The 21,491-nt window shown below is 42.6% G+C and overlaps 1 protein-coding gene across 1 annotated transcript; it reads right to left on the bottom strand.

The window, feature by feature from the left end:
- Window positions 1–211: 211 nt before the first annotated feature.
- ADRA1A (adrenoceptor alpha 1A) lies at window positions 212–21,126 on the bottom strand. Its single transcript, XM_030510187.1, has 3 exons — window positions 20,880–21,126; window positions 17,938–19,565; window positions 212–6,967 (listed from the first exon to the last, which is right to left on the bottom strand). The coding sequence occupies exons 2-3, from the start codon at window positions 18,818–18,820 to the stop codon at window positions 6,456–6,458; spliced, it is 1,395 nt and encodes a 464-aa protein (XP_030366047.1). The 5' UTR covers window positions 18,821–19,565; window positions 20,880–21,126; the 3' UTR covers window positions 212–6,455.
- Window positions 21,127–21,491: the final 365 nt, after the last annotated feature.

The raw sequence follows: 21,491 nt of genomic DNA, 5'->3' as shown, positions 1-21,491 counted from the left end.
TATTAAGGTCCTTTTCAACCCCAACTATTCCATGATTCTATGATTCTCCATGTACTCCCACTAAAGTCCACTGAGTATCAGCAGTATTGGTAGGAATCTCTACCTGAACCTCTAAATATTTGTTGAAAAGGAGAAGTCACATTTGTATAAATATTTCTGGGGCAAAAAACCCAACTAAAGTAGCAAACAGACTTGTAGCTCACACGTCACAAAGTGCACATTTCCCCCAATAATTTATTTGTTCACCTAGCAATATGTCATATACATTCAGTTTTGTTCAAGAAAATGACCAGCATGACTGTTCAAACATGTCGTGCAATAAACAACAGGCCTTGAAAAACAGCATGTTTTCCATGACATCGGAATACCGTGATCAGAAAATGCAGTGCCCGTTCCAAGAAACACCTTTAAGAACCACTGGCAGCCAAACTTGTACAACATGCAGGCAAAATGCTGCAGCAGACAGAAGGAAAATACAACATTTTTGGAACCAAAGACTGGCAAAGCAAAAAAAAAAAGCCCAAACCAGTTTGCACACAATTCCGACAGTCTGAACGTCAATAAGTAGAACTGAGTATTCAGAACAGGTTTTGTATCATAAAACAATGATACTGTGATCATTAGCTGAGTGGAATTGCCTTTGAAGTGGAAAACTGCTGAAGTGCTGGGTAAATCTGTGGTTTCTTACTTCAGAAACTGGTTTACAAGGACTGAGATTTTGCAGACGGTGGAAGAAATTTGGATCAATGCGAGAAGGTTTTGTCATTCAATCCAAAACAATGAGGACTGGAAAACCAGTTTTACTTTTCAGTATTAACACTTGAGCATTTTTAACTCTGAAAAAGATCTTAATGTTACTGTGATGATAAAGGAGAGGATATTCATCAGCCTGGGTTTGAGTTCAGTATAACAGACAGCAAGTGATCTGCATTAACTAGATCTTTGAGCATGGCATGGAACTAAAAGATCCATCACTTCTTACATGATAGTCGCTTGCAATATACAGCTCTCCTCTCTAGCAATTCATTTCTCCTTAGCTCACACTCGCTATTTTTCTCCTCTGTCAGTATGAGAAATACACAGCATGCTCTGTGTAGAAAGCATGACATTTCACTCGAATCCCTAATACAAATGCTTAACCTCCTCCTGGGAAATAAGCGATTCAATTGCATTTATCAAGCAGGGAGGAAGATCTTTATTTTAATGCACCACAATTTCTCTCTGTAGAGGCGTGGGTTTTTGTATTGCTGTCATATATTTTGCTTGGAAATACCTTCAAAAAGGATTTGATTATGGTTATGGATGAGCCTCCGTTTACAGATGGAGGTTTAGTTTACTTATGAGCACTCACTGATAGGAGAAGACAGGATTTGTCTGGTTAGATAGTCTAACTTCATCCCTGTGAGTTTCATTATAATTAGGCAAGAAACAGAATAAATATTGAATAGATTAATTCATAGAAAGTGCTAGTTGACTCTTGGGTTTCTTGGGAAACAACTTAAAGGCTGATATTCTAGTGAGGCTCTGGGCAGAAGCTGGCCGGAAGCAAGTATAAAGAATGCATAAAGCAGATAGAGAGCAGATACACAAAGCTGCCCCATTACAACAGTTCTTTTGTGAGTTATTAGGCCCCTTTTCCTTCTGGCAAACGATGACACTGCGTGGTACAGGTCCCAAATACACCTTGAACTTAATGTAACATCTTGAAGACTCATTGGCTCTTCTCTTTGCCTCTGTTGTTGGTAGCAATCATCCAGAAATCATTGGTGTCAACAGCCTGTCCTATTAAGTTGTTTTTCAGCATTGTCTTGCTTATCCAAACAATATTAAGAGAGGAAAGAAGGTGAAGGTATCTGAGTAGGATACAGAGTTAATTACCAAGCATGGATTCAACATGGGACAGCTGAAACCTTCCTTGTGCGAACCACTGAGTCACTCTGTGCCTTTATCTTAAAACAGAGCTGCAGACAGGAGCTAGTCAACATGGGACCAACAGGCATACCTAGAACTAAGCAACTTCCACTTCAGCAAAGGAATAAGATTGTTTTAATCTAATTCAACTAGTACATGATACTCCAGTCTGTCATTGTTACCTGTCAGAGAGCTGAAAATGTCAGGCAGGAACATTTTGCAAGAAAGACTGAAGAAGGTTTGTGAAATCCATTTGCTTACTCTAGTGAGTAGAAAAGCAAGAAATACTCCTAACTTAATAGTTCTTGTTTTCAGTGCCATGGATTTTCAAGACACTGAAGCCTGGCAAATGAAAACATTCTTTTACACAATACATAATGTATCCTTGGACTTGACAGAGCAAAGGAGACATTTATTTGGAATAGTGGGCAGATCTTAAGTATTTGGGATTTGACTAATCTTACAGAGTACATGAAGCCTCAAAAACATAAGACAGTAAATCTGAATGAACATTAACTGTGGAAACTGGGATACTCAACTTTCCCTGCCCTGTGAGGAAGAGATCTGCTTAGCCTCAGCCTGTGTAAATTAAAAGTCATCTATATGATGCTCCAGCTCCCAACTCTTTGCAGCAGAGACTATCTGCTCCTCTCCAGATGGAAATCTTGGTGGTCACTCTCATTGGAAAATACTAAACAGAGAGGACAGTGAGATCCATATGCATCCCTCAAAGATTTCAGTCAGGACACACCAATGAACAGGTCAGTGTGGTCCACTGGACGTGGCTTTGAGGGAATAATCATGGCACTCCACTGTGTTCTCGCTTCCCATCTGACCACCTTCTGCTCTCTGTTCTGTGCTCCTACGTATTTCACGTGACAGAGTCCTGATTGAAGGATTATTTTTTGTGTGATGATAGATGGAAAGCACTGGGAAATCTCTTGCAGCACTAGTGCTTTTTAGATAGACAGATACGTTCAGCCTCTGTGGCTGCAGCTCTTTTACCAGCACCAAGTTCACTTTAAATAACATAAAAATATGGGCTGCTTGAATCTGTACTCGCTTTTTTTTTCCCCTCCTAGAGCTCCTTCTATGGTTTTTCAGACTTGTCAGTCCAAATGTCCATCAAGATGACAAGTGCCTATGACCCTGTTTGCAATAAAGGAACAGGGCAGTTTTCATGCAGAAATTCTCTGAGTGAGCCAAACAAATTGTGTTTGTTTTTGCTGGCAGATGTGACAGAAGCAGTGGTGTGGCTGGGACTAGGCTTGCCCAATGCTGAGCTCTGAGTGCTGTTTAGAGTCACTGCACAGAGAGAGGTCTTTTAGCATCTGTTTGATGACAGAAAGGATGAAGACAACACCAAGACTTCATTATTCTAACCTTTGTCTCTCACAGGCAGGAGTACTGTGCTCCAAAGGTGACTATCATGTCTAACCACACATTGCCACCACTTACTTCTCTTCATCTTTCAGATTCAGATTATATTGCTACATCAGGATTTATTGGGAATTGGATGACTAATACATTTGTGCCAGCCTATGCACAGCTTCACAACAAGCCCTTACCTGACACCATGAAACCTCAACAGATCTAAAATGACTGAAAAGATCCTGTGTAAATCTCCCAGCCCCAAAGGGGAGATGGCACAAATGACCCTATTGGTTCAAGTTATAAAGTAAGTGTACAGACAGGGCTGGGCAGCAAGTGTGTGCAGTGGAGATCTTCACTCTTGCTGGTCTTGCTCAATTTAACGGGTGTTTTTCAAAAGGTTTCAGAGTTCAGGTTTTGTTGCAATAAACGTCCCACGTAGTTGAACCTCCTGAGACTGAAAACCCCAGCCACCAGTCTCACGTGACTTTCTTATGAGATTTCCAGCTTTTCTGCTGCTGGTCTTGGCTTGAAGTACCATGAGAAGATTTGTTTCACGGTGTTTCGACACTTCTAGTTTCAAATTCTAGGCTTTACTGAGAAGAAAATCTAAGAAGAGCTTTAAGAATGGGGTGGGTTTCTTACTTAAACTGAAAGTAGGATGAGGCTATAGATTTGCTGTCCATGAGGGCATGCTTTTGGAATAAATAAGGTTTTGGTTCCAGGGATTTGATTTGTATTCTTCTCTAATTTTAACCTGTTTGGGACATTCTGTGCCTTTCTTATGCAGCATTCATGAGACAGAATAAAGAACTATTTTCTTCAGCTGAAGTGTTCTTAGTTATTACAGCAGAAAAAAGATGCTGATGTTACCAGGTCTTTTACACCTTTCTTGTTTTCTGATATAGATCCATCAAGCTGGTGTTGTTTGAGTCCATACTAGTGAATCTGCCCAAAGACATGATTCTTACTTTTACAGGTTTTACTTTTGACCCTGCAAGGTAGCAGGGTCTGTAAATGGGCACTTTGGGTTCCAGGTGTACTGATATTACATGATGATGTTAATGCATCATGAACACGGCCAAATGCAGGGGGAAATGAGGTGGCTTGTTCTGCCTCCCAAAACACAGACTTAGGTCCATCTACTCTCTTCTTTCACTTTGAGCTCCCCATGTATTTACAGTGGTAGTGCTTGATTAGTATCCTGACCATGCATAGATGTGAAGCGCATTTACCCTCTGAGGTTGCTTTCTGCTTCCAGGACTGTGCAAAACAACAGCATTGCAAGAACTCCAAGGATCAGATTTTACTTTTGACAATTTTCTGATAATGTTCTAGCTGCAGATATGGGCTTACAGGAGGAGAGAAACCTGATTCGTGCAGAAATAACAGACACAGAAGACTGAAATTCTCTTGGCATTGGGGACTTAATACTGGATGAGAGATGAATAAATAAGGATTTCTCATCGATAGCCAAGGTGTCCTTTAAAGGCCCTACCCTGTAAAAGCTGACATGATCTCAAGCAGTTTCCCTTTTCAAGCCAGTAGGTATTCAGCACAGGAGCTGACACTGAGACAAGAGTAAAGGCTTATGTGTTGTTTCAAGAAGCTGCATTCTTACTTGGCAGGCTCAGGAGGAGTTATGTCAAGAGCTGCTTATTTCTAATATTGTACAGAGAATTCCTCCCACTGTTTCTTCCAGATGCTGCACAGCTCATTTATTTATTTATTTGGATTAGCTGTATTAAAATATAACATGCTTCCAAATGCTTTCCTCCCAAATTCCCAAAGGATGGCCCTTTCTCATGGGGATGTACATCCTTAAGACATTTAACTTGCTTAACTCCCACTGCTCAGAAGGAGGGTAAAGTTCCTGACTCCAGGGTGCCCAGGATCTCATAGAAAGCTTAGAGCACTTGGTATTGAAGGAATCAGAAAAGGAATGTAGCATAACACTGAGCAGGGAGACCGTAAAATGTCTGCAGCTTTTCCAGTGAGTGTGGCACTGATCTGACGAGCAAGCACCTGAGCAAGGAATTATTGAGTCTTTAAGCAGGTCCCTGCTGGACTCAGAACAAGGAAAACAAATGGATGAGTCAAAGTGACCTCTTTGAGCCTTATTTGATGATGACTTCCCTAGTTTTGAATGGTATTAGAGCTGCATCAGAGCACAGAGACCTTCCAAACAAACCTGGGATGCATGCACGTTTCCATTTGGGTTTGTTTGGAGATTTGGGAGGTTGGTTGTACAAAAAAGCAAAGTTCTGGTTGGGTTTGAGGGTAAGTGGAGTGCAGCCACTTGGATCAAGTTTCACTTGGCAATGGAGTTTACCGAAACCCACAGCACAAAGGGAAACTTAGAGCCACTCCAAGCGGGGCAAGAGCCAAGAGAGTGGTTTTGCTATGCCCTGTGAGCTGAAGTGACTGTCCTTTCCAGACAGGTTGAAGACAAGCAGCCTCATGGGCATTACAGAAGACCAATTCCCCACCTGGTGCAGCCCAGGAAGGAAGACCAAAGAGGCCACCCAGCTGAAGATGCAAATCCAAAGAGCTGCCTGTTGTCTTCAGCAAGGCGTGTGGGACTTCACCAAGAGCCTCACCAAGAGGCAAGACATGGTAGGAAAACATTGTTGTCCACAGTCCCTTAATGAAAAGTAAGCAGAGATCTGTAAACACTGTCCCAAGACCTGAGCCTAACACCCAACCTCAGCTATGCCAGCTGCTGAATCGAGGTTTAGCTTGGGGGTGTGTGTGCAGAATCACAAAATGACTCTAAACTTGGAGCTGTCTGAAAGTATCAGCATGGGCTCTTTGTAGTTTGCTCTTTCTCCCCCATCACACTTAAATCATAGCAGTAGGAACTTCGGAACAGGGGAAGACAGTGAAAAATAAAGCCTTTAAATGCCAGGCAAGTGACTTGCAGGGGCCAGTCTCTCAGAAGACTGAAGTGTGCTCACCATCCACTGAAGCCATTCACTGTCTTTAGGGGGCTTTGTTCAGGCTACCAGCACTCAAAGACATCACTCCTCAAAAGATTTGGTCCTGTTTTACAGTATGCTGTTTGTTTCCCCTGTATCCTTTCAGTTGTGGCATTTACTTCCCAATCCAAAGAGCAACACCCCATTAGCAGAGCCACAAGTTTGCAGCCTGTGCTGCTGGGCACGTTCAGTCCTTTAGACGTCCTCCCCGTTTTCACTGAGGGACATGGTGTGTATTTTAATGGTTGGCACTTTACAGTTTTCATGGACAAGGTTCCTTGAAGTGCCTGCACAGCAGCATTCCTGGAGGAAACCTTTACTTTTCACTTTGGCAGCAGTACAGTCTTTAGAAACTGCATTTTTGGCAGGCATGCTCTGCACAGCCGAGAAAATCTTCCATTCACAGACCCCATCCGACTTGGAAATCTTATAGAAGGTTTCTCCTGAGCCGACAGGGATCCGGACCACACCTTTGCCACTTTCTGTGCTTTGGCCAGTGGGATGGTTGAGGTTGAAGCTTGGGGATTGCTTCTTTGTTGCTTGCTTCCTCTGGAGGCACTGCGCTCTCAGGACGTTTTGGAAGGCTTTCTTAAACTCTTGGCTTGAGCAGGGATAGATGATGGGGTTGATGCAGCTGTTTAAATAGCCAAGCCAAAATGTTATTTTAAAAAGTGTGTCCGGGGGTTTGATTGCAGGAAAGAAAGAACCTAAAATGGAAAATACACAGAGTGTTAAGGCAGAGGCAGTGGGAAACTGCAGGTAACCAACGAAACTTAAACACTGGGAAAAAATAAATGAGAATCTCTTCTGGCTTGGAAAATTTGTCACTCAAAGCCCAATTCCTGCAGGAACAAGTGTTTCAGAATATATAGTGACATACAATTACATGGATGTTCTGTCAGAAATCAATTCATCTAGTTTATTATACAAGCACTGTATTCCCGGTTACAGCCAGAGAGGCAGGCAAGAGGGCTGATAACAACTCGCAGAGGAAAATTGCTTCCTTTGGGACTTCTAATTCAAGATTAGCTAGCCAAATAACAGTCATATCTAGGAGGTCATCAAAAGGGGTTGCAAAAGGCAAGAAAATCACACCATTTCAGAGAATAAGTGATAACAGCACTTCTAAGACCAATTTTGCAAAATGAATCTAGAACCAGAGCAAGAGAAGAATATTTGCCATATGTTGTCAAGGGGAAAGGCTGTTTCTTGCCTCCTTTAAAAGAAAGGGGAAGAAAAAAAGAAGTGTTTCGGTCATCCCAATGTCAGGATTAGTTTGGGCACAGGAAGGAAAATAATTTCTCAGGAAATGTAATTGGCTTGGTTTGGATTTATAGCCAAGTTTATAATAAGCAGGACTTTTAGCACTGACAAATGCTTGTCTTCCTGCTTCCCCCTGGAAAATGTAAGCATGTGCATGTTGCAAGAAATCCTGTGGAAGCTTTAGGCATCGATACATTTGTCACCCTCTGCAATTTAACTACATCTCTAAGCAGCTCCTAAGCTTTACAGGGATTGATCTGCTTGTTGGACATCCCCTCACATAGGAAAAGCTAATAATGCAATCAGAGGGTGTTCTAATTGAATTCTGAGAGCTGCTGAACTTTGGTTCGAATCTTTCTCTTCCCATCTTTGTCAACCAAAGCTCCAGCAAGTGCAGCAAATGCTGTCAAGTGGTAAAAGCCAGAGAGGAATTCCCAGGCTGGTTTTGCTTGTGTGAGAATGTACCAAAATATTGCCTGAACCAGAGACACGAATAGTGCAGCGTGATTAAAGGCTCGCTCATTTTGCTGAACATGGTCTCTCGGTGACATGTGAAGAAATGCCTTCTTGCCGTGGCACCAGCTCCTGCTCTGTAAGTGGAGCTGGTGGGCACAAAGGACATGCTGCTGTCAGGGAAGAGACAGGAGATGTGGTGGGGTGAGAGGCTTTTCAGTTATCTCTGGTTTGGGAGAGGTCTCCTAAGACCCAGGCCATCTGGTATATGGAGGAGCAGAGGTCCCCTGAGACCCAGGTATATGGTGGAGCAGCAGAGAAGTGAGACTGGGTCAGAATACCCAAAGGCAGAGCACAGCACACCATAGGAGCTCACTCTTTATCTTGGAGCCACTGAAGCTCTGATTCCAAGCCAGTTACAACCTGGGCATCAAGCATGAGTCTTATTCCCTTCGTGATTGTTCCTGTGTTGCTCTGAGTAGCCAGGTAGAGCAGTTTCACTATTAGTTTCAATATCAACCAGTTCTTCAGACCCAAAATGTTGTGCTAAAGAAAGCAAACACTGTTTTGCAGTTAAGCACGAGTGTGCAGGCTTAGCCACAACCGAGATTGGTTTTTGCAGCAAATAAATGCTGCTTTCCTTTAGTGAAAAACAACTAAACAACCTTCTCAAAGAACTTTCTGGCTGAAGTCATTGGCAGATGAAAAATAGAGGAAGACTTCTAAATACCCAAATCATGCTCCTTTTTTTCTTTACTTCCTGATTTAATTGCAGCATATCCACCACTTTCCCATTTTGTGCTAAGACAAAAGGTGGAACAAATCTCAGTTTAGGGAATCAGCTCTGTGAGGCTGAGTGTAAAAATGGGTAAACAATAACAATTCCTGTTTGCTGCAACTTGTGTCTCACTAAATGGAATGCTCGTGCCTTGCCAAAGTCTGTTATAAATAGAAAATAGCCAGTGTCAGAGTCTGTCTCTTGCTCTCTTTTTGGGGTGGGGATCTGCATGCTAATTTATTGATGTAACCTTTTTTGGTTCATCAGAGTAGAGAGCTGTTGCCTTGGAACAACACACAGTGGGAAGAAAACCAAATAGCTTTAACAGCATAAAAGCAAGTAGCTTTAACAGCATACAGACGTTGCTATCTGTAGACCCCATCTTTTACACTTTCTTTCTAAACACACTGTCTTTAACACTTTCTTTCAGTGGTGGATACGCTGGGCTTTAGGACAGTAGGTTTGACCTGCTTTGCATTTGGTTGTGATGTTTCATCAGTTTAGACCAGATAAAGCTCTATTTCCAGGCTTCATTATACCTGTGTGTGGTCCTGTGAATGAAACAGTACAAATGTCAATAGAAGGAAATACTGTCAGTAATATCTTGGAAGGGCTGAGGCTGGAACTGACAGTCGATGGATCCAACACATAACAGAGCTAGAAATCAAAGCAGAAATAATATGGACCCTCTTCTTACTTATGCCAACAGCTTTTTCAACTTCCACAGCAATATAAATCATGATCAGTGTGTCTAAACCTTGAGCTACTGAATTATTGTGTAGGGTGCAAAAAAATGTTATATCTCCTGCATTGCCTCTGTCTAATGAGCAAAATCCTTCTGTATATTGCAGGCCTGTGGTGAGGAACTGTTGACATTTTGGCATTTGCTTAGTGCCTCTCTGGAAGTGTGATCTCATATTCAAAGTGGCACAGAAAGCAATGCCCTTCATTTGCAGGCACCTCGTTACCTCTGTAGCTCAGAAACTTTCCCTAATCTTTTCTGTTGGCTGCCTGAATATCTGGCAAAAGGGGGAAAGTATCATATTCTCCGAGTCCTTGCTGAATCGTGTTCCTCCCACAGAATAGTAAGAGTGTATTCTTTTCTTCCAGGCATTCAATATTCAGTGATGTTGCTGCCATGACTAATACCAGTGGTTGATGTGTCTGGTAGCAAGTGGGAGTTGTTTTCAAACGGTGCTGCTAAGCCTGGTGATAAAGCGTTTTGGTGAAGCTTTGCAACAGGCAGTGGTTGGCAGCTTGAGTCAGAGGAGTTCAAAGTAGAAACAAAATACAGGATTTTGGGTTGTTTTTAAACAATGCCCATAATTAACCATGAGATTCAATGGTGAAGCAGTGTGGTGAACTCTCTCTTCTTTAAGGTATATGGTATAAGACTATTTCCTGTGTAAGGCAACTTATTCTTTATCCTATTCACAGGCCTTAATGCCTTCCCCAGCACACTGTCAGGAATAAGATGGTAAATAACAGCAAAACTGATTACAGTTTAGAGGATTCATCTTATGTTGTCTCCCTGCAATCTGTGCTGGAGGAACAGTAAAGAAAACTTCAGTTGATCTTTGAATGCCTTTGAATTGTAGATTGTCTAAATGGTGCTTGAATCCCTGCTTTGTTTTCAAAAGGTCGAGGACTCTCCAGTGGCAGTAGCACAATTCAATTGCTTGTTATATGAAAATAAAGTAAAACAAAATATACTATTAGCCTCCTGAGATCCTTTGCTATTAAGTATTTCATCACTCACCCCTGAAAATGTCAGGACTGCGTTCCCATCCCTCATCATTTATTTTGCTATTTGCCAACTCAAAGTTTCTTCGGATGTGAGTTTTCCATCTACCTCCTGGTGAGTAAGTGCCAATTCGGTCACAAAGATGTAATTTGACTTTGTAATTTGACAGGAGTTGCAGAGCTGCTTGATTATAGGTTGTTTAAAAACCAGTACTGATGTCGTGTTATTTCACTGATGGACAGCAAGGAGAGATTTAGAAGCTGCCAGGCTACAGAAACTTGTGTTGTTTAATCTGTATCATCTCTGTCAGCACCATGGGAATCAGATCCCATACAGTTTTGTGCCCCATGGACCCACAGTGGTGTTAAAATCCATCTCTGCTGCTAAATCTTGCAGCTTTGTTTAGGTTTGCTGCTTTTTTCCTCTTTTGATGTTGTATGGCCCAAATGTGGTGATTGAGTCAGAACACAGAAAAAGGCAGGCAAGGGTGAGTGGCGCATGGGTGAGATCAGGACTGTATCCACATGTGATGAGAGGCCAGCAATAACCTGCAAAGCAGTCACGCCTGTGGATCCAGAGCTTGCAATGAGTAGTTGCCTGCAATACCTAGAAGTCAGCAGCTGGAACCTCCACTCAGGAGACAACAGCAGTGCCTTTTGTTGTATTATCAGGGTTTAAAGTGTCATCAGGAATCAGAAGTGCTCATTTTAAATCTTGCACAGAAGTGAAACAAAAATCCTAGCATCTCTTGCCTCCGACATATAGGAAATATACCTTTGTATTCCCAGCAAACTGGAAGCAGTGGTCTGGTTTAGAGGGAGGCAAAGCTTAAAACTCAGGTCCTGGGATCTTCTTAAAGGGGTCAAGCTAGAGAGCAGCAGCTATTCCAGAGTAATTGCCCCAAAGACCCAGAGGATGAAGCACAGAAGTAGCACTGATGTCCCCACAGAGGTTAACACTGTACTGGAGCACCCTGGCTCTCTCACGAGGCAGTCTGCTCTACAAACATTGATGAATGTGTTCCATTTTGTGTTCCCAAGCTCAGTGTTAGCACTGAACTTTATTCCATAAGACTGGCATTCTACACTGCATTTTGGGTCAAACCAGAAACCACCCTCTGGAAAGTATATTTATATATATTCTTATAAATACATATGTATTGGTGTAGACATTCAACAGCTGCACTCTGTACATATATGCTCTCCCAGCACGTCTCACCCTGCTGCTCCCTTATGGAAAGTATTTTCTGTGGGAACAAAAAATGGGATCAAAGGACCCTTGAACAGTAGGAAACGCCTCAGGGTTTTGTACAATCAAATCAAGGCAGCAAATGCAGAACAGCGGTTCATAGATGTGAGCAAGGGTAAAAGCCTGCATCTGGCAAGGCTTGAACACTTACAGCTGTGCCTGTCCCAGGGCCTGGAATATTGTGGGGGGAATATTCAGGGGGAACATGAGAGTGACTTTGTGCCTGGGCATCCCTGGCCCATAATAAATGGATGTAGAAGGAGGAGAGAGTTTGCTTTAGTTCACAAGGGCCTGAATTCAGATCTCTGGGGCATCAGGAGGGTGCAGGTGTTTGGACACAGGTGGGAGGTGGAAAGGGCAGGCAACAGGAATGGGTTGGTCTGGGAATGGTGCTCTGATTATTTGGATTTTTTCAGCCCTAGTTTATGCTCTGTTTCATATTGTACCACTGACAAGGGATGATATTTCTGGCAAAGAGCAAACATCTCAGCAAGCAACTATTTCCAGATTCACTGAGGGCAGTTGCAGATTTAGAAAGCTGATAAAAAACCCTGGGAAGGTAAACTGAGGTTTTGTTACCCATGTAAACCCAAGCAATCACTTTGTTTTACAAATCAACTCCATTGTCATTGAAATTCCAGCTCCCATGCTGTTACTGCAGCGCAATGATTCTGGATCTCTCATTGCTCACATTTTTAAGATAGTTGATGTTCATCCCGAAGCCCTCGCTCGTAGAGTCATGCACTTAGAGCAAAATCTGAGCTTTCCTTTAAAAATTAAACCAAAAATCCAACAAGTTCAGAGAACAGTTTGAAAAGATGAGTCTGTCTCAGGCTGTGTCACCACTTTGTCACTATGTGGTTGTCGTGATTTTGAAATCGTTGGGGTTAGCAATACAGGAATTATCTTCAGCAAAAGCTGAGTATCTCTCCCTTCTGTCTTCAAATTAAAGACAAATCCTGACCTTTGCTGGGTTGGGTTGGAGAATCCCTCCTCACCTTTCAATCACTAACAAATCCTAAATGGTGCCATGACATTTGAGAATGAAAAATTACATTCTTGGTTCATTTGCTCCAGGGACTTGAAAGTGGTGGCTACGCAAATCAGGAGTATTCTGAAGGACAAAAGTCTGACAGGTGGTGCATGCAGGAGAGCCACAGAAGTGAATCATGAAGCACAGCACAACTGTCTCCACTTTCTCTCTCTTGTTTTCAGCGTAAATGGCTATAAATATCACCAATTCCTTCCTTTGCTTTGCTGTGTTATGAGTCAGTGGGACACAACGTTTCAGGGCTCGGTAATGGTGGAGAAATGTTGGTCCCAGGGACGTCAGTGGGATCTTTGCCATTGGCTTCAGTGTAGCTGAGTTATCGACCTAGACCAACAAAGCCTTTCCAGTCTGTGTTTGTGAAAAAAGCCTCTTGTGATTAGCAAAAATAAAGGGAATATCTTGGCTGTTTATCTTCATGTTTTATTTTCTCCTCATTCAATGGCTTAAACAGACACTTGTGCTCCAAGACTCAGGGAGCGTAAACACCCTTCTTCTCCCTGACTTGTGCTCCAAAGAATGAGCTGGGGCTTTATTCTGGGTTTGGTTCCCCCCCTCGCCCTTATTTCTTTTTTCTCTGAAATGCTAAAGTGGGGAATCTACACATTAGCTCTGAATATTTCCTCCATGGCTGGAGTTTGGCATTTTCTGATATGAAAACTGAGTCGAGCATTAGGTAGTTGCAGCTTTTATTCGTTTGATTTTATTATATTAGTATCAGATGAGCAACGGAAAGACAGGGGATTCAGATCCTTGTTTCCCTGAGTATCTGGACAACCCAGCCATGAACATGTCGAGGGAGCAACATCTACAGCTGGACAGATTTAAGCTAGCTCACCACAGAAGGTGGACAACATCAAAGCTTTGTGAGCTTGCTTCTGGGGGTTTGTTAAGATGAGCCATCAATCCCAGCTTAGGACCATTTTAGTAATACCCCAACCCTTTTTCTTTTTTTCTATCAGTTCTGTGCATGTTTCACCTCAAAATGACTTCCAAGCACTGTCATCTATGTTGTTGGAAAGAAACCTTCTGAAGAGTTCCTAGAGCAATCCATAAGTGTCTTCCAGTTAAAGAAAAAGGTAACTATGTTAGTTGTAACCTCATCCCCAACATCACCTTGAAAACTGGTGCCATCACTAGAAGCACGGACTGAATATTTCTTTCTACATCTGTCCATCTGTCTATATCCCTTTCTAGCAATTGCAAGAGGAAAACAAAACAGAAATGGAAGAAAGTGTTATTGCAGAGTGCCAGGGCCCAACAAACCTTAATTGCCCCGATGAGCCTCATCTGTGGCCTCTATCCACAACCTCTTGCTCATTGGCCCAGGAGTTGCATATAAGCTCAAGCTCTTCTTTTTAACCTTCTTTGACTGATATAGACAAGCTCAAGGTTGTTCTTTTCTGGCTCTGTTTTGTTAGTTTGTGTGCCTAGCAGTTGGGAATATGATGATTAAGTGTTGCAGAAGAGAAATAAGAGTCCTAAGTGGACAGGGAAATATCTTTTCAGTTATCTTCTCTGAAGGTCTGAATAATGGACTACCTGGATGGAGTAGGATGCTCCTATAGTCTTTTTGGTGGACACGTCAGCATCTACTAAACAAGTGGCAGCCAGTGTAAGTGTTTAGAGCTTGTGACCAGGCAAGCAATATATTCAGAAGAGCAACATTTCCTTCTGTTGAATATATCCCTTATATGCTTACCCTTAGTGAAGTGGATAGCTAGTGTAGAATGAGAACAGGTTGGGGGGCATAGCTGAAAAGCTTCTCTTTGGGAAACAATTGCAGTATATGTATATGTACATGGACATCAGTCTGTCTTTACAACCTAACACTAGGGCTAAATTGTTGGACATGATTGGTCTTAGACAGTGCATTTATAGGAAGATACTGCGAAGGATTTCCCTAATAAAGTTAATTCAGCAATGGGTTTACAGCTTTTTGGGGGCAATAGCAATTCAAAGGAAGGTTTGCAGAATAAAAAAGCACTTTACATCATCTGCTGCTACTGTGGAACAGAGCCAGGATCTGAGCTCACTAAGAATGGGTGTCTGCATAGAGATGGGCGTGGGCAAAAGCCCTCACAGTTCTTGCTAGCTCCTAGATTAAACTCCTGTTCAGGTGCCTATTGCTACCTCTTCTCCTGCCCTTCAGTCAGTCTAGGTCTTCCCTAAACTACCATGGAAAAGAACCTCTCATTGCACTAGGAAAGCTTTGTGTCCAGAGAGGAACTGAGATTTAATTGGGGGAATACAAAGACTGCAGATCTAGTTGGGACAAGAGGGTTTTTTAAATAATTTGTGAAAACATGTTGAGTTTAAAGAAGCTTTTTACAGGAAAACTTTGAGACTAGGAGCAGATCTACTGCTTACCTCTAAAGAGAGAGAGAAAGTACATTCTGAAATGAAAAACTGACTTCTTTGAGGGGAAATCAGCTGGTTTGACACTCTGTTATGTTACAGAAGTTTTGTAAAGGGTGGGTTCACAGCATGCAGAGAAAAAACAAATCTTAACCTCACTTATTTTCATGCAACAGGATTGTCATTCCCTGGCTTACTCCACAAACATCAAAGCGAAGTGAGAAGAAGGTGTATTGGACTATTGGACTGACTGAAAGCCTTTGCACAGACCCTGTGTCTGCAATGAAACTCCATCCAAGAAGGTAAGAAAGGCATTACTTAGACAGATTGCAACTGGCACCTTTACGCACCAATTTTAATTAAGATTTTGTCTTGTGGTAGGGATATTTAAGTTTTTTCTCCAGTTATTGGCAGATGCTGCTGGAAATACGGATATCATGCCTTTATTCCCCTCTTCATATCCTTCTATCACTCTTGCTCTTCCCATATCTACTCCTCGGAAGTTTCTATCCCCTTTTGTTATATGCTTTAACAAGCCTGGTGTTTCTCATCTTAAAGTGATTCTTGATGGGTAGAGCTGATTATAATAGATGTGAGGATCTTGAAAATGCTGTGGATCACAGTAACATAAACATGTGTTTTGGGAACTTTTGCTGTATGGAGTGGTAAGCACCCGGCAGTGTCTGAAGTGGTTTGTGTAGCAGTTTGAGAATGTTTGTCTCATGGGCAAGCTTCGTTGAGAGTGGCCTTGCTGATGGGACCCTTTAAAGGTCTGCCCTGTGGCTGTGAAGCTGCAGAGCTGGTCTTCTGCACAACAAAGTTCTTGTTGCCCAGCCAGCTGTGCTGTGAACTCCACATCTGCCAATGGCTTCAGCAACTGAGTGTTCTGCACATCTGAGAAGTCTGACCCCTGCCACTAATCTGCTGTGTGATCCTGGCTGGATCACTGTGCCTCCTTATGCCTCCCTTTACCTGTCTGCAGAATAGAACTGAAAGTTGTTACTGCCCTTTGGAAAGTGTTCTGCATGGTATAGGCATAGAGTGCCATCTGCAATCACCTCTGGGTGAGTCTCTGGCTCTGAGTGGGACAGCCTGCCTCAAGATGTGTTCTCCTGGTTCTTTCTGAAGTGTTATTTTGTGCCAATTGTCTGCTTAATGGTTTAAACAAAAGCAGTAAAAATAGGTTTCAAAAAACTTAATATATGCTTTAAAAATAACACAATAACCCCACAAAGATAGGGAAACTAACCTCAAGAAAGCTTCCTTATAAGGGATCAAAGAAAGACACAAAACCGCTCTCTTGTCCAGAAAACTTCTTAAACTCAAAGCAAATCAAATAACAACAGCTCTGTGTGGACAACCACGTTTGCAGATGAAAAGAAGTGTGTTAAATGTGTTCTCACAAACCCTTTTTGGGTATATTTCAGATATCTTGGCAACCAGCATTCCAACATGCTGACATCCTGGACAGCACGAGCCAGGCCTTTCAGAGCTCCTCCTTACAAAACATCTACCTCTCATCCTCCAGCACTTCCCAGAACTGACCAACAGAAAAAATTCTATATTTTGGGGTTTTTTCACATGGCAATGTTAGCAGCAGGTTTTTGTGAAGCAACCTGGTAATCCTGGTAAATCCAGTAGAGGTTAATTGAAAAAGAACAGCTTTTTACAAGATGAAAGAAAAAGAAAATCCCCAAATCTTTCTTTTCATGTTTAGGTAAGGCCAGTTTTTCTTTTTCTTAATTGTACACATTATTCTGTACTAGCTAAAACTTCCACACAATCTTACTTTATTTTTCCTGTACAGCATAAGCCCTTTCCATAAGAAAATCAAGCAAGTCACAGATTTAAGGTTCCATGTTTCAAAACCTAATATTTAGCATAGCTGCTGCAGAGCAAACCATGGTGTGATGTGCCACAGACATCACACTCGGCTATAGGTGTGGAATTAGTATTCTGCTTTTAAATCCTGAAATGGCATCAAAGGTGACTGAGCCAGGTTTAATTAAAATCCTAATTACTATTTTATGTTTCAGCAAAGCAGAACAAATCCCAGACTTCCTTCCCCTTTAGAATTACAACTGGTGCATAAATAGTGATGCTCTGCATGATGGTTGAAGACAGTGTTTGGCCAGTGGGCTCAGTGGGTTTCCACAATAGACGCAAGCCAGAGAAGTATAAAATGATTTTTGAAGCATCCTCACTGCTGTCTTCTGACTGGTGACATGATAAATTAAAAAATACATTCATTTCATTTGGATTGTGGTGTCTCATAGGGTGGATTTCCTGGGAGGAAACTGACTTTTTTCCTTATGGTGGGAATTATTAGGTGCTGAGCACTCCAGGAGATCTGGGTCCAAGTTACTTTGACCCTGAATGCATTTATATCTTGATCTTATACGTATTTATATCACCTGAAGAACTGGTTGCAAACTTAAGCATAAACACACACACACATCTAAAGATGTTGTTCATATAGCAGAGTTGGTTAGAATCACAGTTGTAGTTCTGAAAGAGTATTTTCTATATGCAAAAAGAGTACTAAATCCTTCCCATGATTTTCAGAATTCTATGCTTCTCCTCACCACAGAAGTTTTGTTTCATTTGAGACTTTCATTTTTAATGTTCACTGCTTTGTAAAGGTGCATGTTTTGATTCTGACAGCTTTGCAATAGCAAATGATTCCCTCAGAGCTTTTCTCGTCAGTATTATTGTACACAGGCACAAACACAGCCCTCCCTCCATGGAAGATGCTGAAAAAGGTAGAGGGTTTTGCTTTACTTACCAAGAGGCATTACTACAAAAAATGGAAGCCAGCAGAGAACGAAGCATCCCACCACTATTCCCAGGGTCTTGGCAGCTTTCTTTTCCCTGGAGAACTTGAGGAGACGCACTGAGAAGTGATGCTTGCTCTTGGGGTTGGATGCCGACCCGCTTGCTTCAGGAGCATTTTTACGATGGATCCGTAGGGTGACTTCTTCAGAACGAGATCTCTCTGTCTTCAGACCAGAAGTGAGACCTTTGTTTTCCCTTTTGGCCACTACATACACTCGGCAATACATCACCAAGATAATAGTCAGGGGGAGGTAGAAGGAGCCTAGAGCAGAGAACAACACGTAGCCAGGCTCCTCAGTGATTTGACAAATGGTCTCATCTTCTGGTGCTGGTTCCTTCCAGCCAAAAAGGGGTCCAATTGATATCACCAGGGACAATGCCCAAACACACAGTAACGCTAGGAGACCCCTCTTCTCTGTCACTATACTTGGGTATCTCAGTGGGTAGCTCACCCCAATGTATCTATCTATCGAGATGATACAGAGGCTCATAATGGAAGCAGTGCAGCAAAGGACATCAACAGCTGCCCAGATGTTGCAGAAGATCCTCCCAAAGACCCAGTAGCCCAAAATCTCCATAGTAGCTGAGAAGGGCAGGACAGTGGAAGTCAAGAGGAGGTCAGCTATAGCCAGGTTAATGATATAATAGTGGGTAACACTTTGAAGGTGTCTGTGGCAGGCTACAGAGAGTATCACCAGAATATTACCCAAAACCCCAAAAACAATCAGCCCCCCTAGAATAACACCTAGTAAAATGGCCTTTGTAACATTCACAGGCCCCACAGAGTGGGTGCAGTTGGAGCAGTCGGAGGAGTTTCCAGGGAGGAAAGCCATGGTGGGTGGCTGATAACGTTCATGCGGAGCTGTTGTACTTCACTCTCTTTTCAGGTAGAAAGAGTGGTGAGATCAGTTCTCAGAAGGTCCCACAGGCAACGTTTGCTTGGCTTTGCAGGGGAAAAGAGTTTTTAAGAACGTCTTAGAAATGCAGCACCAGGAATGATGAGAAGGATCCAGAAACATGTTAGAAAATCTACCTTTCTCCCTAAGTTTTTACCGTTTTAGCACAGTTAGTAGCCACCATTTCCAAGTCAAATTGAACTCCTTTTGCATTTTCATTGAGGTGCAGAAGTGAGGCTACACAAAGCTGAGGCTATTTATCCCACTTTCCAGGATTATGTAATGAGAAATATTGGAATGGTAGGTTAAAATCATTTCTGTCTTATTGGGAAGATCCACTACTGAAGTAACATAAATATTCCAAAGGCTCTCAAATTAAAGTTTCAAGAGGAAATCACTGATGCTTTTAATTGCTTTGTGTTAGTCCTAATTCTGCCTTACCATCAGCTTAGGAACCTGGCTAGGTGAAGGCTGCTGCTGCTGTGTCTGCTCAGCAGTGTCGTTTGAGATACCTTCCACTACCCATCTTCAGGGTCTGAAGTGTCAATCAAAGCTTCTCTATGCTGTGGAACACTTGTCACTTGAGGTCCAGGGCTACGAATTAAAGTTTTAAGTCAGCTTCTGGCTTGCTCTGAAGGGGAGAGTGAAGTTTGCTGTGTCAAGGATGCAGATCATCACCCCCCTGAAGGAGACAAAGACACAAACAATGTGATTTGCAGAAGCAACAGTCACTTACTGCTGTGGTTCCCATATAAGAATAGAGCGGGAGGCTATTTTAGGGATCCTTCCTCAGGCTGGCTCCAGCTAGTTGAACCAACCTTTTTCAGCCCAGTATTGTTGAAGAACAACTAAGACCAATGTCAGTTTTATTGCCTGAATTTTCTCACCATGTTCCCAGCAGCAGCCCATTCTCCTTTAGGGATAGCAATCAATCCTAATTATCAGTTCACCTGCAGAGACCAGTTCTAGGAGAGACAGAAACCTGCGGGACACAATTCAGGGCTACAAACTGTGAAGCAGATTTAGGAGTCCAGAATTTAGTCTACAATTTATTAAGTGACTCCTTTCCCCACTGAACTGTTCAATACTCCAGCTAAACTGCCCATTTTAGAGATCTATAGGGAAAAGCAATTCCTGCCAAGCAGAAGATGTTACAAGGAACAAGTTTCATACTGAGTGACACGTTTCAGAGTATCTGGAAGCCACGCTCAGCCTTAGCTGACTAAATATGGAGAAAAGGTAGATCAGATGGAAAAGTGAGGATAAGCCTGAGACACCGGGGACACAAAGGGAAAGCCACAAGTGTGGGCTGAAAAGCCTTTCACAACACCTAGATGTGGATATAGTATTCCCATCCTAAATACTGACCAGACATGTGAAAAACCACCACTAAGACTACCCCTGTTAAATCTGACATAAGGTAAGACTCTAAATGTCCTAATAGTCAGTCTTTCAGATGAGTCCCTCAGAAGGCACTTTACACGAATAGAGCAGCAACAACTGTCACATTACAGAACCTCAAACCTGAACTTTCCGGTAGGCAAAGGCATTTAAAACTCTGAATCCCTGAAATTCCCAGCTCACAAGCAGGACGGATGGGGGAGGGGAGATGAAAAGGTATTGCACTGTGGGAATTTGCCTTCCGTGCAGTGAAGCAGAATTGGAGCTGATGTTTTCTTTCCCTCAAGAGGGAGTGAGCTGAAGAATTATTCCGAGAAAGGACAGATTTTACTGAGCACATCAATGAAAAGTGACTGTAGCATTGAGCATTTCTAACCATTATAATTGTGGTCGGTTTAGAGTTGATGGTGGACTAGAAAATTAAGAAATGATCGCATTTGATTTTTAAGCACATGAAGCAAAACTTCCCGGGAAGTCAAGGAGATGCAACAGAAAGCACTGGCTCAAACCCAACTAGATAATACTCAACCTGTGGACAGATGGTCTGGGGAAGAGCATGCCCTGGATTCCCATGCCTGCCCCAGTCCTCACTCACCTCGTTAGTCTCTAGAAGGCAGCACAGCTCCTCTGAGCATCTGGAAAGGCAATTCACAGCACATCACAGCAAGCTCCTCTCTTCATGCAGGGAGAGGACTCTGTGCCTGGAAATCCATTGCTTTTCTCCCATTATTTCCCCGCTAGTATTTTGGTAGCTTACAGTTGCACCCAGTGTTTGGGGGAGCTTGACTCCAGCATCCCTCAAGGCATCCCTCCCCCGTTGCAGTGCTCAGCTCCACACTGTCAAGGAGCAGCAGTAACTTTACTGCTCTGCTGATGTAGCAGGCAGTACCCTTGCCATTACCGTAATCCCCTGCCAGTCCCGTATTGCTCAGAAAGCAAGAGCACTCCATTTCATCACAAGTGCTGTTTTAAGTGTTCTTTCCATGCTGATCATCAGTTCCTGCAGGCATCAGAAAGTGGAAGCCAGCTAACAAGCTCTTGTTTATAGGCTAACAAGTGATTCTTGTGATGTAAAATGAGAACTGCCTGCCAGGCAAACTGAGCATGGCGAAAATAAGGAGAGACAAGACACGCTGACCATGCACAGTGGAACAAAGCAGCAGGATAGGCAGCACAGTTAACTGGAGATGGGGATTTAAGTATGAAA

This window comes from Strigops habroptila, chromosome 21 (assembly GCF_004027225.2).
Source record: "Strigops habroptila isolate Jane chromosome 21, bStrHab1.2.pri, whole genome shotgun sequence".
Taxonomy (NCBI): Eukaryota; Metazoa; Chordata; class Aves; order Psittaciformes; family Psittacidae; genus Strigops; species Strigops habroptila.
Note: the sequence above shows the minus strand (reverse complement) of the source record. Positions and strands in the feature narration are given on the sequence as shown.

Excerpts from the sequence above, each read along its gene's own strand:
- ADRA1A (XM_030510187.1), bottom strand. The coding sequence starts at position 18,820 with ATGGCTTTCCTCCCTGGAAACTCCTCCGACTGCTCCAACTGCACCCAC. Across the intron at positions 6,968-17,937 it reads TTTTGTAGTAATGCCTCTTG|GTTCTTTCTTTCCTGCAATC; the intron begins GTAAGTAAAGCA and ends TTTCCATTTTAG.